The sequence below is a fragment of the Calidris pugnax genome, unplaced genomic scaffold, assembly GCF_001431845.1.
Source record: "Calidris pugnax isolate Ruff unplaced genomic scaffold, ASM143184v1 scaffold95, whole genome shotgun sequence".
In the NCBI taxonomy this organism is placed as follows: domain Eukaryota; kingdom Metazoa; phylum Chordata; class Aves; order Charadriiformes; family Scolopacidae; genus Calidris; species Calidris pugnax.
In genome coordinates this window covers 11305434-11323495 of record NW_015090885.1, presented here as the reverse complement: position 1 = coordinate 11323495, position 18062 = coordinate 11305434, and the positions used below count along the sequence as shown (strand labels likewise).

Sequence of the window (18062 nt, the reverse complement as noted above, 5' to 3'; positions counted from 1 at the left end):
TCTGGAAGCTTTCTGTGAGATGTCTTCAAATGTATTTTTATGATTAGTAGGTTTCTACATGTAATTAGAACAGTCAGAAAAAGTTGTTTGTAATTTAGGGAAGCTTGTTACTGCAAATCATTCATCTCTTTCTCTTCCTTTATTCATTGAGAGATATTCTGACTTTAGAGATACTATGAAAACTACTGCATCGTAAGTTGCAGTACTGAATGGGTACACAAGTTCTCTCTGAGTCAACTTTGTTTTGGCACATTGTTCTAAAGATGAGAAACAATTTTCTGCCTTCATCCCAGGAAAAAGAAGCTCAGGAAAAGGCAACTCCTCAGATCATGAAGGATGCTGGAATGAAGAAAACTGGGCTTTTTCCCAATGTGGCACAAGTGGGAACAAAAAACTGAAAAGGCCTAAGCCAAAGGAAGAGTTTGTTTTTGGGTAAGTTTTGGCTTAACACTGTTAAAAGTTTTAGTTCAGTCAGCCTGGTAACTTAAGAGTGAATCTTCCTCATTACAGCTACTGAACTGCATCCAACATCCAAATAATTACAATTAGACAGAATTCCTGAAAATTACAAACCCCGCTGGGCTTAGTCATGCTCTAGATACTTGTTGTTTACATACTAAAGTAATTCCTTTGAGATCTTTCCTGGTTTGCACTACTGTAAACAGATTTGAATGACGTTATTTGCTGACTTCTAAAAAAACCACATGCAATATTTACCTGCTCAAGAGGCGGTGAAAAGGGTTACTTATATTTTCAGAGCACTTTGCAAGCAGTGTTGAAAGGGCTGTGTAGGTGTTCAGTCATCATAAACAGAATTAGACTAGAAAAAATAGATCTCTTTGCCTGCTTGGAGAGATTGCTTACAGAGGAAAAGTAAACAGTGTTCTAATATTGGCAAATAATTATGATAAATATATCATTTTTCCTTTGCAGAGACAAGATATTTAAACTGTTTATATACACCATGAAGAATTTAAATATGTCAGAATAATAATTAATGATTACAAATGCGTTAAAATCTATAAAAGCCACACAATTACTTTTCTAGTATATGAATAACAATTTTTGTCAGAGTATTACAGATTTATTTAACTGCAGGCATAGTTGTTAAATCTGCTTAGCCATACATACTTACTTGCAAATTCTTGAAGACTTCCATTTATCTGAATTCAGAGGGTGAAAAGGAATTAAAAAGAAGTAGATTTTCCACACTTCATGCTTAAAATTGTAATGTGTTTCTTTTGTGCAGGCTTGCAGTAGCCTTTTTTGTAACCTAGTCTATGTGAAATTTAGCTGCAGCTCACTTTGCTGTAAAGATATTAAATTGGTGAAAATCTCCAAATCTTGACTGCTTGGAATAGTCAAGAAAAATTAAGGGATTGCTTTTTGTGTTTTTAGGGCATTGTTTATAAGTTTTGTAAATATTTTTTAAATTTAAATTGAAAGATTGAAAACTTTTCACCCCTAATGATGTAAAAACAAAATGCATCTCCTATCAAAAAAAAAAGTAAATAATTGTAGTTACGAATGATGTATTCAAAGTAGCTAGGAAAATTGTGTAAATAATTAACTAATTCAATAAGTACTGTTCTGCCATCATTAGCTGGCTGGATGGGGAAAATACATATTTGCCAATATTGCTTCTTGATCCAGTCATGTCATTAATGAATATTACTAAGAGAACTCTGTAAAGGCAGAATCAGTAATTTGTGGAGTGTAAGTGCTGGAGAAGGTATCCATTATCCCTGTTCACTGCACTACCTTATCTTCTAGCTACTTGAAGAGCTGGTTTTACCTCTACCTGCTCCTCCTAACTCTGCTCCCTTCAGCATCAACTTTCAGCCTCATTTTGTGTGTGTGTAGGGAGGAGGGTCCTCACTTCTTTGGAATTAGGTCTTTCTCCCCATATCCTCTTACCTTTTCCATCAACAGTTCCCCTCACTTTCCCCATAGTCCCTGTCAGGTGTGCTTTGTCCATCTGCAGCCCACTCCTTTGCTAAGCAGTGATCTTTGCTCTTGTCAGGACCAGGCTGTCTGGCATGAAGACCCTCAGCTCAGCTACGTGTGTTTAGCCAGGCTTGTGAGATGCTCTGAAAATTCATGACAGTGTGAATTTTATTTTTTTTTAAATAATTAATTGCTGATATAGTGATAGCAGCATTCTCTGCTGCCTCCACATTGCACAAGCTATAAATTACTAGCCAGGATGGCAGCTCGTCTGCTTTCAGTGTAGGTCAGCCCTAATTAGGGCTGCGGACCCTCATATGCCACAGTGGGAGAGGAGCTGGGCCAGCTGTCAGAGCAGAAAATCAGCTTGTTTTGTGGTTGTCAGGGAACATCCTCATGGAAGAGAAAGGTAGCATTAGCAAGCACCACTAATGTCAGATATCTTTGTGATTTAAAACCAAAACAAAACATGTACACACACAACAACAAAAAAAACCCCCACACATTCCCCCATGCATGCACTCTGCTTAAAAGCCAAGTCTGTATTTTAAGGTGGAAGATTGCTTACCAAAAGAAGTAATGCTTGTAATGATTACAGAGATAAAATGAAGTATCATTCAGTGTACCAAAGCTTTTGGAATACATTTTTTTTTTAAGTGCTTCTTCAGAGAGCAGAGAGAAACTTGGTGTTTTCTGTAATACTTCCAAGTGTCCAGTGCATATGGGCCATCCCTCCAACAGTCAGGCCAATTTTTGTCAAATTCAGGTTTTCTATAACAAACAGAATTAAAGACAAGGAGGAAATGTCGTTGTTCCTCTGTCATTAATGGTGCTATTTATAACCTGCCTAGCTGTGTGCATTGCTTTTTATTAAAATATAATTCCTTCTTATGCTCCTGCCTGGCTGCAAAAATTTGCTGGGACAGAGTGCTTAAACAAGACAGTGTAGTCATTACAGCCAGAAATGCCATGCCATACCATCCTGTTTGAGTGGTTTGTTTTCATCTGGCTATAAGGAGCGACAATACCATGTCTGTGGATTTCTTGGGCTGTAGGTAAAGATAATTACAGTCATTCAGGTTGGGCTTACGTATGAGGGATGTTGGGTTTCATGAAAGTATGAGCTAGCTGCATTCTTCATCTTGCAACACATAAAATCTGGGGGGAGGAAATAAAATCCTTCAGAACAAATACAAAGCTAATTTGCACCCCAAGACATCAGGTTTTAGAACATCCCCAGAAGACAGAATAGTTAGACAGTTTTCTTCTGTTTTGAATTGTTGTTGTTTTCATTCTGGTGTAAGGACTTTTATGTGAAGTTATTTCTATTGTTTATTTATTGGTTTTATTGTCTTTTTCTTTATTCCCTTCACAGAACAGACAAATCTCCTGTATGAATCTGTGCAGCAGAACTTAAATGTCACTGGCGTGACATTGATTTTTTTATTATTATTATTTTCTTTTTTTCTCCCTAATTCTAATATATGCAACTAATTAATTAATGTGTTGAGTTACAAGTGCAGAAGCTGGAGTGTACATTCTCATCCCAAAGTTGGATTAATATCATAGAGTCATAGAATCATAGAATCGTCTAGGTTGGAAGGGACCTTCAAGATTATCTAGTCCAACCATCAACCTGACAAAAAAAACATCACTAAACCAATATATACTAGTTTGATGTTTACACTGTGTGTGCGCTTATCTCTTTCCCCCATCTCTATCTAGATATTTACATACTTATGCACACATGTTCCTAAACAATACATTTTTTTCCTTCAGAAACAGAGTTACATTTAATTTGATTGGTTTTGTTTCCCCTTTAGCTTAGCAAAGTTGGAAGAAGAATTTGAAAAGAAATTCAACAGCCTCCCTCAATACAGTCCTATTACCTTTGACAGGAAAAATTCTGCTGTTCCAAGGAAAAAGAGAAAGGTTGGAAGTGGCTCATCTGAACAACCAAAATCCAACAAAGGTAAATTACCACATGCAATATATTCTTAAGCTACCACACAATGCTACAACAAGCTCAAGAATTTGTACTTTTTTACTTTACTGTTATATGTGAAAAGTGTGAAGTCAAAGAAAACATTTTTCTAGCCCTGAAGTTAGTTGGTTCTCACCAGGGTTAGTTTTCAGGCTGTACTCTTGACTCCTGATTTTCAGGCTGAGTAGAACTGGTTAGAGTTTGTGCATTAAATATATTCCTTATAGCAAGCAAATTTATCAAAGCCATGAATATTTGTGAGCTAAGTGAATTGGACAGGTTTTCCCAGGAGAAAATGGGGAAAAAATGGCAGATGATCAAAAAAAATTTGCATTTCACTGTAATTTTAGGATCTGTGAGTTAAAACATAAGATACCAGAGATGTCTGAATGAAACATATTTTTTTTTTCAGGATTTTAACTCCTGTCATAAGTTTGGAGAAAAAATGTCCTGACATGATGGGGGGGGCGGGGAAAAAGGGTTAGAGATCAGGAAAACCAATTCCATACCCAACACCCTTGCTGAGGCTCTTGGAGGGAAAAACTCATGACACATTTGGCTGTTTTACATACAAACAACCTGTGAAACAGAAGTGGTAGAAAAGTGAGAATATGGTAGGGAAAACTGCTTTTAGACCGTGGCAGAAACACTGATGCTTTCATGCAGTACAGAAGCATCACAAAATGAAGGAATGATGTACTAGTAACCCTACAAGATAAAAGGGTCAAAAGAATCCTCATTATGCATAGTTCACAATGTGGAACTGGTTTCCTTTTCTGCTACTATGGTTGTTCCACTGACTGACAGGTTTTCAGATCTAATATGGCTATTTTAGCCAGGTGACCCAGGATTAGATCTATGCCTTTTGAATGCTTCACAAATAATCACATTACAGTATGCAGGACTGAGCAGCTGTCCTTTTCTAGTGCGTGCCAATTTTGGTATTGATTTTTGTCTTTATATAATTAGATGTGGAACAGGCGCTTTTGCAAAATTAGACTTGTGCTAATACCAAGTGAGTTCTGACTTCAATTGCCTTTTTTTTTTTTTTTTATGGTATGTATTTGACCGTCTTCAATGAGCGTGAATGAATTGCTTTACAGTATGATAACACAGTGGTTAATTAAGCAACATCTGTTGGGAGTAAGATCTCCTCATCTACAGTCATGTGGCAGTTAAAGTGGTAATAGCAGCCCCTTGGATTTCTCTCTACAGTATTTACCTGTTCAAGTGTCTTTGTCTAAAAAATTTTGCAGGCCCTACGTTGTTTGGGAATGGCACGCTAGAAGACTACCTCAAGTCAGGTAGCCCAGAACTGCATTCTGCTTTTGACTAGGTTCATACGCGAGAGCTTGATTTTTATCCTTGTTTCCATCACTTAAAAAGCTTTGGAATATATTCAGCCATGTCTCGAGGGAAGGTCAGAAACATAACTGCGGGCAGGTTACAAGCAAACTGATATAAGCAGTTTTGGCACAGCCCTGCGGAGGAGGCCGTGGAGCATTTGCCTCTAGCTGACAATAAGGGCTCTTTAAACTAAGCCAGCTGACTTTGCACTGCAGCAGATGGTAAACAGTCACATGAACTTTTCCACCAACTGAGCTGTGGGGTTGCAACAAGCAGCCCCGGGGCAGGAATATCTGATCGTGACACTGCCGTTTCTGTAGTGAACATCTAACCGCAGCCCCGAACTAAATCCAGATGGAACTAGTGATATCTGCTCTTAATTTCAACGAAGGTTGAATTCACTCAAGTTAGCTGGGCAAGCTGTCAGCTCGTGTCAGTCATTCCAGCTCCCTGGAGAGTGAAGTTTAGCTCTCAAAGAGGTAGCTGAAAAACTTTCCAACAAACCTTTTTTTTTCTTTTGGAGGAGAAAGATTGCTAAAAAGTAAATATTCCATGGCAATGGGTTGATTTTAATTTGTTTTATTTTGTTAGGATGCTTAAAATTAGGATGTGAGTTGTGGATTTGAAATGACCTGAACCAAATTGCATACAAGCAAGCTTACTAGCTTAGTAGGGAAACTGTTCCAGCTGAGCCAAACATTCATTAAGCTGAATCCTCAATTTAATTTGTGGTGTACTGACAGGCCCTTCAGCCTTGTCACGCTGTTGGTTTGCCTGTGAGCTGTGACGAGTCCAAACATGGTTAGAGAATACTGACCTCCAAAAGTGTTAAGCATACAGGTCTGCATACTAGGCTCTTGCAAGTATTGCAGGAAATGAAAAAGGTATATTGTGCAAAATTACAGAGCTTCGTTTGGAATGGTTCTCTGTTTTTTGAATTGCCATGATGGTGTGGTTTTTTTGGTTTTTTTTACACCATCAGAATTCAAATAAAGTAACATCTAATTCTTGCAATGTGATGAGCATGAACCACAGAGGGTCAGTATAGTCTTACGGGTGTGACTGTGTTGGGATGTAGGAGGCCTTAGCGTTGCTCTGCTGTGTTCTGCATCACTGTGTCGTGTGGAGTTGTTTCTGCTGCTTTGCTCTGTCTGGAAGGTAATTAGAAGAGATGTCCACCACAAACAGTGCCAGCTAGCAGTTGGGACATCTGGATGTTTCCAAACAACAGATTATAATTACTAGGGGTAGGTTTAGTAAACACTCTTCAAAATCATTCCCTGTTTCTTCTGAATGAGCAGGTGCAGGATCATAAACTTCCCAGGCATTCTTAGTTCTCAGATAAATACTTAATTTTTGCAGTCTACACATCAGTGCCTACTAAATTTTTAAATTTCATTTTAAATTTGCAAAATAGGTTGGAGTGCTGAAACTTCCCCAGGATGTTAGGTGAATAAAAATGGATAAATGTTTTTGTTGGTTTTGGGGTGGTTCCCCCTTCCCCCATAACTACTGCTGTATGCCTTAATATGTTTTATTTTGGAGTAAATGGTGCCAGATTGATTTTTCTGTCAAATGTCATTAACCTGCAAAAGGCCTGATCTGCTACCTAACCCAAATAGCCAGGGTTGTCAAGATGTTTTTCTGCTCCTAAGTGGAAAATGAGCAGGTCAGTGCCCACTGACTCCTTCCATTGTGCTTGTCACGTCCAGTCCTTACTTACTTCAGCCAGTTCTTTTCATATAAAAACACCTGAAGAACTCTGTAACATGAAAGCTATTTCAAATCCGCATGTATAAGGGAAAATTTGAACTTTCCTAAATGGGAGGCAATTTTTTCCCCAGAGCCTTCCAAATTGTCCAAATCCTACTCCCACTGAAATTACTGGGGGTCTTTCTTCAGTGAGAGCAGGACTGAGCAAGCCATAATGCTTTGGCAAATTCATTTTGCACTGGGAGTGTTCATATACAGTAATAATGTCACAAAATGGCTGAAAAATACAGCTATACTGAATCTGTGCAGATGGCTTACTCCGACATTTGCTGGAGCTGTGACTGATTTCTTTTTTTTTTTTTTTTTTTGCACACCCTCTCCGGGGTTTTTTTTGGTTTTGGCAATTTTTTTGGGTTTGTTGGTTTTTTTTTTTTTTTTTTTTTTTTTTTTCTTCTTTTCAATGGCATATGTGCCAAAACATCCCACCACACAGAAGTCAGCAGTCTGCAGTGAGTCACTAATCCACTCGTATGCAAAAATGAGCAACAGGCATAGTCATTATTTCTGCCTTGTGCTGTGGAGAAACACTCACACACCAAGCGCTTCACTAAAGCTTTCACTCTGGGAAGGCAAGGGGAGGAATGCATCTCGTCCTTTTATTTGGGAAAGGGATTGTCCGCTTTTTTGTGTGTGTGTCTGTGGCCTCTAGGACTAGAAATAAAGCATCAGCTTAAAACGGATGCTTCTTTGTGGCATTCCTCTCGATACTAGCTTGGGGGGTCCTTTTTGGCTCGGTTCAAAGCATTCAAGTGCCTGGAGATCACACGCCACAGAGTTCCAAAGACCACGACCTAAAAATACAGTATCTTCCTTCTGAGAGATGGAGAAATGCACAAATCTGTTTGTCCTGCTTTTCTTACAGTCACGTTGAAGTGTTCTCTGTTTGATCAGTCCCTTTAAAATAGGGAACTTTGTGGGAGCAGAGGGGGCGCATGCCCAGAAATGTGGAGGAAATGCAGTTAGGGTTCATTACGTGTGGTGGGTTCATTTTCTTGCCCGCTGAGCAGCTGCCGTTGGCTGTAGCCAGTATTCCCAGGAGGAAATCCCTGCCGCCCTCAGCCAGCACGACGAACAAGCCAGGGATTAGCAGGTGGTTAAATCCTGTGGCAACTGCTGAAGTGGTAGGGAAAGGAAGAGCCACGTAGAATATTTCCAATAGATGAGCAGGAAAAAAGGACTTGCAAATGGGTATATAACAATAGAAAGTAAACTAACAAATTAAAGTTGGGGTTTTTTCTGCTTTCTATGGGAAATCCCATCCAGTGTCCACTGCCTAACAGCAAGCCTTTTAGGTTGGTTAGTTAGTTTATTCAGTCAAGGATTTTCTCTGGATTGAGTGCTGACAAGTGGCATTTGTTGGAAGTCTGGGAGCTCTTGCCTGCTGTCCCCATGAGACAGGTGTATCCCGGCCAGCCGTCCTGTCAGCTCCTGTGTGGGTGAGTGTGCCTGAACTATGCCCCTCTGGCACCTGCTGGTGAGAGCCTGGAAAGGGTTATTAACTTTATCCCAGCCAAAACCAACACACAGTCTCAGGAATGCTCCCTTGTTCAGCCTTTACTGCGTGCAAATGTCCTCTCCGGTTCAGACTATATTTTGCCTTCTCCATATTAGTTTAGTTCAGTTAATTTCTATTAAAAGAAAAGCTCTGGTTTTCATACCTGAATACCATGTAAAGATCCTGTATTTGGCAGTTCAGTGGCTTAGGCCTTAATCTAAAGGCTGGATGGTATGTGGCTGTTTTCAAAGAACTACTAGATAGTCTATTCGGTATAATTGCTAGACAATTTGTATGTGTGTGACAATGACTGTAATTTGGCTTTTCACAGAGGACAGTGAGTGTATCCTGTAGTTCACTCTAAGTAGTTCTGGCAAGGAGTGTGGATGAAGTTTCTCATGGAATCAGAAGTTACATTCTCAGGTCTGAGTATGACACAGTGACCTATTTAGCTATCAGCCCATCTTCTCTTTCACTGCATTCATGGCCAGAGGGTATTCAAGTGTCAACGGGCACTGTCTCACAGGAATAACAGCTAAAAGGGTAGGAAATTGGAAGTTTCCTTATGAAAAGGCAGCTTCTGGCAGCATCCCACTGAAGCCAAAGTCCTTGGATTTTCCATTTGGGAACAAAATTTTACGTGCAAGTGGCATGTGCCTTGGAGTGCTCTATGTGTTGTAGATATGAGCTTATGACAGAGGTGCCTTGGATGGTAGAAAAGAGATGAAAGACATGGGTTTCCTTCTTCACGCAACGCTTGTGATCTTTTTGTGAGCTTTTCATCTCAGTTACTCTGCTTACAGTTGCTGGCACTGGCTGATGGTCTGTGATACTGATTGAAATGGTCTCTAGGGTGCAGGTTCAGCTGCGGAAATGGAGACTTCTATGACACGATGTAACATGTTGCTTATTCCAAGCACCTGCAAAAATCACTGATTTGCTAATTTAAAAAGAAAAATAATAAAAATTACATAAGAATCATCTAGTTAACATGCCTCTGTCTTCTGGTGTAACAGTTGTGGGAAGGCTTGTTATTGTTGATGTGTTTGACCTTTGTCTTCAGAAAAGCTCAATTTTTTCAGTTAGGCTTTCCCTTAACCTGCATGAGCTTTTCCATTCCTTGTTTTGCATTTTTATGGCACTGATTTTAGACTGCTTATCCAGCTCTGTGATACTCAGGAAGCTATTGTAAAATTTGTAGAATGACACTTGAATCAGTTTGAGTGAATATGGCCTCTTCTCTTGAACTTTGTGGTGTTTTCTACACCAGTTCTTGTGAAGCTGTTCAGATTCAAGCTGATGTTGCCTAAGAAGATGTCTTAATTGGATTTTATTTGTTTTGTTGTATGACTTTTAGATTTTTGGGACCTTACTAATCTTTTTGAAAGTTTTGATTTCTTCAGTAGTAAAAAACAAGCAGCAGTGAGACACAAAGCCGACGTGTACAAAATCTCAGGATTTCTATGGCTGTTTCTGGCTGGATTTTAGCTTTCAGTAGTAGTATTCAGACAGCCTAGTGTCTACGAATGGTTTTCCCCTCATAAGACTAGATCCTTCCGTGTGCTACGCACTTTTCTCCTCCTTTCACTGGATATAGTCAATCAGTGATGGCAAATCGCAGACGCATGATGTAGACTTACCTTGATCACGTGTTACTACATGGTGACAGTTGTGTCTCAGTAGCCAACATGTGTCTCCCATTCCTTTTAAGGATGAGGAGTGGAGGAGGCTGGTATTTGTGGTGGGTAGAATCTTGTCCCAAGTCAGCTGCAGATGGGAAGGACACCTTCTGGTTAGGCTATAAGCTGCCTTGTCACCTGCAGTGTGTCTCACTTCTGTTTGGGCTGGTCTGTTCTGAGGTAGCTTAAAGACTTGTGTGGCTGCTGTACCTTCGGAAATACGATTTTAAAGTGCAGTTTTTGAAAAGTTAACTCCATAAATTTTTTTTTGCTTTTCAGTGTAGAGACTATGCATCTGTTACATCTTTGGTCTGTTATGTCTATAGTGCTTTGGGATCACAGTTTACTCCTTTAGTGAGACAAAGGGTAGCTTCTTCATGACCTCTGCTAGGGGCATACTTTGTGGTCTGATGTCACATAAGATGTCTTCTGACTACTGCTAGTAAAGATCCTGCTATCATAGCAGGAATGATACCATGAGCTGAGCATAACCTCACCTTCCCCTCCTGGGGACTTTTACTTCTGCATTTAGTATAAGCTCATTTCTGGTCACCAAAAAGGCAAAGGTAACTCTTGCAGCCTGTGGTGGGTTGGCCCTGGCTGGTAGGTAAGTCCCCCCTCTGTCGCTCGCTCACTCTCTGACACTGGGATGTGGGAGAGAATTGGAAGGGCAAAAGCAAGGAAGAAACCATATGGGTCAAGATAAAGACAGTGAGGGGGGCGGGAGGGGAGATGTGGAAACAAGTGGTGCAAAAGCCAGCACTCACCCTCAGCAAACTATGCCCAGTCAGTCTCTGAGCAATAATGACTACTTTGTAAAAAACTTCTCCCCCAAATTTAATGCTGAGCATAACATTATATGGTTTGAAATATATCTTGGTCAGTGTGGGTCACCTCTCCCAGCTATGTCCCCTTCCATCCTCTTGTGTACCCTCAGCCTAACTGCTGGGGTGGCAGAGTGAGAGAGGTTGATCTTGATGCTCTGCAAATAATGTTCAGCAGTAACTAAAACTGGTGTGTTACCAACACTTTTGGTCACTGGTCTAAAACACAGCACCATCCAGGCTGCTGTGGATGTCAATTCCAGCCAAACTCCAAACACATTCAAAAGACAGCATATATTTAAACAAGCAAACAAACCCTTTGATTTGCTCTAAGACTAAGCTTTCCTAAGGTCATCATTCTCCAAAATGCTTTGTATGCACTTAAGCGTTTGGAACTGATGGGTTGAAGTACAGCCTGCTGAAAGCCTCCACAGTCCATTCTGGCAGAAGGTCAGGTTTTGTGCTTCCCCGTGAAATGGCATCCTGTAATTAGTGGAAGGGGAGGTTGTATAGTACATACTGTGACTGTTGTACTCTTTTTTTAAAACTGCTAATTAAAAGTATGTATTATTAATGTTGTCTGTAGGTTCATTCCAGTCTCAGAAAAAGAACTTATTCTACAAAATTGTCAGCAAATGTAAGCACAGAAAGGAGAAGCTTAATGTTCCGGACACAGGTACTGGTGCATCACTTAGTTAAGGTTTTGGACTGCCTTCTCTCTCAATTCAGTCTCAGAGAAATGCTTCTAGACAGAGGCTACTCAGCTCTCTAGTCTGTGATTGCTTTTGTCCCTTATTTCCCTGTCTGCTTTGATTCCATTAGCTCCTGGCTCCAGTTGATCATATTACCTTATTCCAGTATGATGCTGTTTTGTTTTTAATTGGCATCTCCCTTAATTACAGTTTTCCTGCTCCAGACGCCATGCAGCAGAGCTGACAAAGCAAGGGCAACTCTGCAGTTGGCCCTGAACTCTTTATGTTCCGCAGCTCAGAGCACTTTTGTCCTTTAGTTGCTCTTATCTCCATCCCTTCTGTACCAGAGCCCACGTTATTTATCCCTTTGCTCAAGCATTTATCCCTGTCCCTATCTCCTCTCCCTGTGATTTCCTGCTCTCCAGAACTTTGCAGCTTGTCAAGATGTAAGAGCTTGTTTCTGCACCAGATCTCAGAAATACTAACCTAAACTAACCCTTCTTCGGTAGAAATCTTAACCAGCTTTCTGTTTGCCTCAGATTGAAAATAACTTTGACGATGTTTTAAGTTCTGTCCTGGACTTGCTCTGCCTGCTATCCAGCTGGAAGCTCTCCATATTTTTTTTCTTGTTACAGTATTGCAGTCCTGCATACCTACATACTCACAACTCTGAGGGGTGTTTTCAGGTGTACGGGAAGGACAGCATTACAGCTTAGCCTGCTTCCCTGGGCCATTTTTTTTTTTTTTTTTTAATTTTTTTTTTCCTGCTGTAGTCATGTTGTCCACACTATCCGAATCACGCCCAGCCTGTTCCTTAGCCCTTCCACAGTGGAGTTCTCTCCCACATTATACTTGTGGTATGGAAGAGCCTCTCCAGTTCTGCTTACTTAGGTAGTTCTGTGAATTTCTTCCATTCTTTTTTTTCCTCAATCCATATCCATCTATAAAATTACTATCCTCATCTCCAGTCCCCCCAGCTACATTTTTGCTTCATATCTTTCCCTAGGGCCTGGCCATGCCATTTCCTCTCCTTTCCTGATGCTATGCTTTCTGTCCTCTCGGTGCACATGCACTATTTTCCCATGTAGGTTCTGCCAGCTCTGCTGCATTCCGTGGTGCAAACATTTTGAAATTACTTGCTCTGTTTCATTTTATTTGTACAACAAACATGTTGTAGGAGTCACGAGAAGTAAGTAAGTATCTTGCTTCCATGCCGGTGTGAAAAAAGCATCATACATTAACACAGCTTTTATTGGGTGCCATTCAGATTTTTGTTCCTGAATTATTAATAGACCATGTAGACAAATTAGTAAGAAAAAAGTGTGTGTAAATTCTCCTTTGGGAAAAGAACCAGAAAACATTTAATACATGATAGAGTGAAAAAATATAAATATATTAAAATCTGCAGATACAAAATGTGGCTAAACAAAGTGTCAAAACCTCCATTTGATTACAAGAAACCAGCCTGTTTTGATAGAAAGTGAAGTGTGCACTATAATCAAAGATTCAAGCCTGGCAAGTGTTGAGTACCCTGGCTTTGTTCCAGCACAACACAGAGGCATGTCCTTGGAAGTTAAGCATGTGAATAATGTCATCATGTCTAAACATTAAAGATGTGTCTGTGCATTTGCTGGAGTAGGGCCAGTTTGCTAAGTTCCTCCCAAGACTGAAGCAAAGACACGAGGAACTTACCAGCCTTACATGGCCCACGTAGAAATCATCAGAGGAAAGACAGCGGATATAAATATTGGGGGGGAACTGCATTTTCTCCGAGTTAAAAAGGGGAAAAAAGTCTGGGGTCTTGCACCTACTCTTAAGTGTACCATGTAGGGACACTGAAAGCAAAGCATTGATCAGCAAAGTACAACGTGGGTATGGCCTTGGCAGATGGTATAAAGCCTCACCATCGTGTGCCGCCTACCTAACTTCATCCTTTCATGAATTCCTGAGTATCAGGGCCCTAAACTGTTTGACTTCACTGCCCCATATTTTGCAGCATTCGAGCTGGGAATCCCAGCGTCTTCATTTCCATTCAAATATATCAAGGATTTAGGGAACCAAGCACTAAATGAAAATTTCAACTCCTTTTTGTGGTTAGTCTATACTTGTGGTGAGTCACAACTCTGTAATGTGTGGGTTTGATTTTTATGGAGTTAATTTTGCTGGAGGAAGGAGCTTGAATATTCTTATAGCTGGAGACACTTGGAAGGGTTGCTGTCAGCAGAGGTCATGCTGGATTAATGTTTTGTCATCTTGAAAAGTGTGTGTGCCTGTGTGCATCTGTGCTTTGAATGAAGAAAAGGAAGAAAAGTAAGTGCAGTAAAAGCAAATTTTGACATGCTTGAATCATGTTTTCTGTGTCTGTCTGTGGTTTGAGTATCTAAGTGAATTTTGACTCCATGTGACCACATCCTACACGGCATCACCAGTACAAATCACTGTCTTACGAGTTTGCAGGTGTTTAGAAATACAGCCTAGTGAAATACCGGTGGACATGCCACAACCCCTGCTGCCCCCAAGCACACAGTAATGCAACTGACTATGTTAAGAGATGTATCACTTTCTTAGAAGGGCTGACAGAAGCACAGCTGGACCCATCACTGCTTGGGGAGGTTGAACACCACTCTGCTGAGATATTTATTTTCTGCCACACTGTTTTCTGCTACCACTTTCTGGTGGAAAGCAATACTTTAAATAACAAGGAGTAAGTTGCAACTGTTGACTCCTTGCAGGTACATTTAGTGAGCTGTTCTGAGGGCTCTTGCATGGTTATTGTAATGACCAGATGAAATTCTGGCCTATGCATCAGAAGAGGAGATGAACGTATATGCCAGTCTCAGGGCCAGCTGATGTGTGAAGCAGCCCCATCTCCTGTGGCTGGTAGAGCTAACTGCCTGCTACTGATCTTCCATCAGCTCTCCCACGTGCGCATCAGTCTGTACAGCCTTAGCACATGCATCTGAGAAAGAACAGAAAGTGCAGAAAATCAGCAGAATGACCTTTTTTATTTTTTTCTGCTGAGAAAGCCCTGTTGTGTGGCACCTGCAGCCCAGAGGGAGCCCACAGCTCTGTGCTACTGTGCCTTTGGCACCCAATCAGCCTGGAAGAGGACTTGGTCAGCATAGGCTCATGCAGGAGAGCTTCCACCTGGGCAGCTGTTCCATACACCTGGCTTGACCATTTGCTGCTTTGTCAGCTGGTGACCCTCTGCTGTTAGTTAGCTGCAGCATCATGTGCCACCTGGCCCCACGAGCACTATTGCAGCAGCATCCCGTTGTCAGAAGAGCTGGAATTTCCACCAGAGTATGGGTCTGAGAGTGCTTAGCATCAATTCCTCGGTGAAGTGGTTCCCCAGACACTGGTGACTTTGAAGCTTTTCTCTGCCTTCCTAGGCTTCCCCTTTCTAACTTCATGAAGCCCATTAAAGTATTACAGCTCATCTTTCTTTTTGATGCCACCATGCTTAGACCCACAGAGCATTCATTCTCCACTAAATGGGGTTAAAATTCCACAGTGCTCTCTTGTAACAGATAGACATGGCTGAAGAAATGTTTTTAAGTCTGTCTGTGTCTTGTTGGGGTTCAATCTGAAAAGCTTGTCCTTTTCTGGGGTGTGCTGAGTCAGTCCAATTGGCTTCATTTTCTTTGTTCAGAAATGTGGGGTTAAATAAGACTTACATGTGCTCTTTGTGCCCGCAGAATAGGGTAAACTGTCCATGCTAACTTTTAACAAATCTAGCTTGGGAAACAATCCGGCATGGAGCCTTAGATGTTTTTCTCTCAGTCATTTTTGTCACCGTGTACGCCTGCCAAAAGGCTCACATCTCCTTGTCATGTGCTCAGCTCTGCTTTCAAAAATAGCCCCGTAGTTCTGCATGTGCTACTGTGATACAGAAAGCTGCAGACAGGTATGCAAATACCTGATTGCAGGACTACACAGTAGCTGCAGAACCTAATTTCATTTCTAGACGAGTGTTCTCCTGCAAATTAGCTAAGCTCTACATAGGACATATCTTGAACACAGGACAGAAGGGATGTGAAATGGTTTAAAGAAATTATTAAATAAAACCACAGGGAATTAAACTTTTTAGCCTTGTCCTTTCTGCACAGCAAAATCGAGTCCTAGTTTGGAGCACCGTATGGATATACCCTTGTCAGGTATAGCAATGTTGAAGCAATGGGGTGCTGTTCCTCTTGAAGGAGGTGCAGGAGGACCCCAGTTGGCAGCTAGCTTAGCTATACAGATGTTAAAGCGTAGACTCCTTTATCTTTCTGGATTTCAGTGCAGAGGATCTTGGGAGAGAAGCCTTTGTGTGATTGCCTCCAAGTTAGGTTTTATGTCTGGAATAATAATCTGTAAATAATTCAATGAAATTATTTCTTAGCCCAATGTCCACTAAGACTCCTAGAGAAGAAAAAAGCTCTTCTTTTCAACACCCACCCTCCACCCACTCACAAAAAAATACTCATTGTTCACCTGTAGTCCTTCCTTCTTCAAAACTGTATGGTAGCAATGTTATGATGAAATGATAAAGAGCTTACTTTAGAGGTAGAGAAGGAAAAAAGAAATAGAAGGCTCTCAAGTCTCATTTCAAGGATTGAAAAACCTTAAAACATGGAGAAGGAATATACTTGCTGCATCCTGAGTTTGACAGCCACATTCTGCTATTTCGTAGTCAAAAAACACTACCATCATATACTCCTCCTTATGTATTTAGTAACTGTTGGCTCTTTTCATTTTATCTTTCACGTTTTTTTTTAATCTTTAATTTCCTGAGCTTTTTGGCTCATACAGTATGAGAAAAAAACAAAAGTAAAGGGGAGCTGTCTACTGCACTGACCAATTGTTAATTTCTAATGGCCTGACATGACTTGTAATATACAACACATTTAATTAAAAATACATCAAATCAGTTTTCTGTCTATCATATTTTCTTTATTGTTGGAAATCATGTCTTAGTATTTTTATTAAATGTAAAAACATTAATGTGACTTGTATTACTAAGATTAAAGCCATTATAAACTCAATCAAAGTAGAGTGAAACAGCACTGTCAAAGTACTATCTAATTAGAGCAAATCCCAAAATCAGAATTAACAAATAGTGCTGGACTACAACCAAACCATTACATTAATACATAATCAATGCTCATGAATTCCCTAATAAGAAATCTAGAGAGAAAGCTGCCTATTTAATTATACATTCCAATTAAGATTTTGGTCTCAATCAGTGCAGTAAGCTTATCTGAACATCTCACTATTAGCCCAGTTGAGTTACTTGAAAGTTACATTTGCAATCATTGCCGCTACTGCTTGATTGGACTGTTATGGGGCAGATCTTTTCTTGTGATTTCTCTTGCTCTCTTAACAAAAAATAAGTTATACAGCATGACTCTGCTCTGGAAAGGTTAGCAACTATATCTAAACACTGAAAAGCTATTTGAAGCTGTAGGCTTTTTTTCAAAATAAAGAGCATGCACAAGTTCAAAAATGTTTTACAAGAGAAGATACGAAGCTGAATTAAGGACATAAACGAACTAAGGTTTTGAACTTTTCCGAATGTTTTTACACATATGTACTAGATCTGATTGTATTCTTATGCCATAAAACATTAAAAGGTCCCTTCCCACTTAAAACGAAAGAGCAAAGGGCAACAGCTAACAAGATGAGATGTGTTACAGCTATTCTCTTCACCAGTTCACATCCTTACACAGCTAACAGTTACAGAAGCTAGCAAAAGATAGAGGTTATGTATAGCCATATCTTTGAATAGGAAGATCATTAAAACAAGCATATATAATATACCTATAAAATACAAAACAAACAATAAGCAAACAGTAAATACACCCTCAAATGAAAAAGGGCAAAGTCTGTGCAGGCTGCCTGGCTGTTGTGCACAGTTCAGGCGTTGGATGCTCCTGCGTGAGAGGACCAGTCTCAGCGTGGAAGGCTGGTCTTGCTCAGTGCTGAGCCCTCCTGAAAGAGCAATTGGTTGCACTCCAGCTTGATTTTTTGTGCATGTAGTTTTTGCTGGTCCAACCACCCAGAACGTTAACAAACGGGTCTTAAACATATCTTTAAAACAGGAATAAAGATTGAAAGAAATTGTGGGGAAGAGAAAGCTAACTGTAGGCACAGTAGCAGCTGTGATTTATATAAAGGACTGTTGCAAAGAGATGTGGTGTAGCCTGATGGGTAGTAAAGAAGATAATGAGTTGAAAATTCATCAGGGGAGATGAGGTGCAGGCATTAGGGAAAAATATGTTGTCATTCAGGATGGCAGTGCCCTGGGAAAAAATACTCCCAAGGACTTGGTGCAGGTGC

The 18062-nt window shown here is 40.3% G+C and overlaps 1 protein-coding gene across 5 annotated transcripts in view; it reads left to right on the top strand.

Annotated features, from left to right (window-relative positions):
• The window catches only part of BBX (bobby sox homolog (Drosophila)), a 150503-nt gene that overhangs the window by 119448 nt on the left and 12993 nt on the right, over positions 1-18062 (top strand). For 3 of the 5 annotated variants that reach the window (XM_014947343.1, XM_014947341.1, XM_014947339.1), the window contains 3 exons: positions 294-432; positions 3771-3919; positions 11636-11725. In XM_014947343.1, the coding sequence (XP_014802829.1) occupies positions 294-432; positions 3771-3919; positions 11636-11725 (378 nt within the window). The remainder of the gene's footprint in view (positions 1-293; positions 433-3770; positions 3920-11635; positions 11726-18062) is intronic. The other 2 variants (XM_014947340.1, XM_014947342.1) reach the window with 2 other exon arrangements.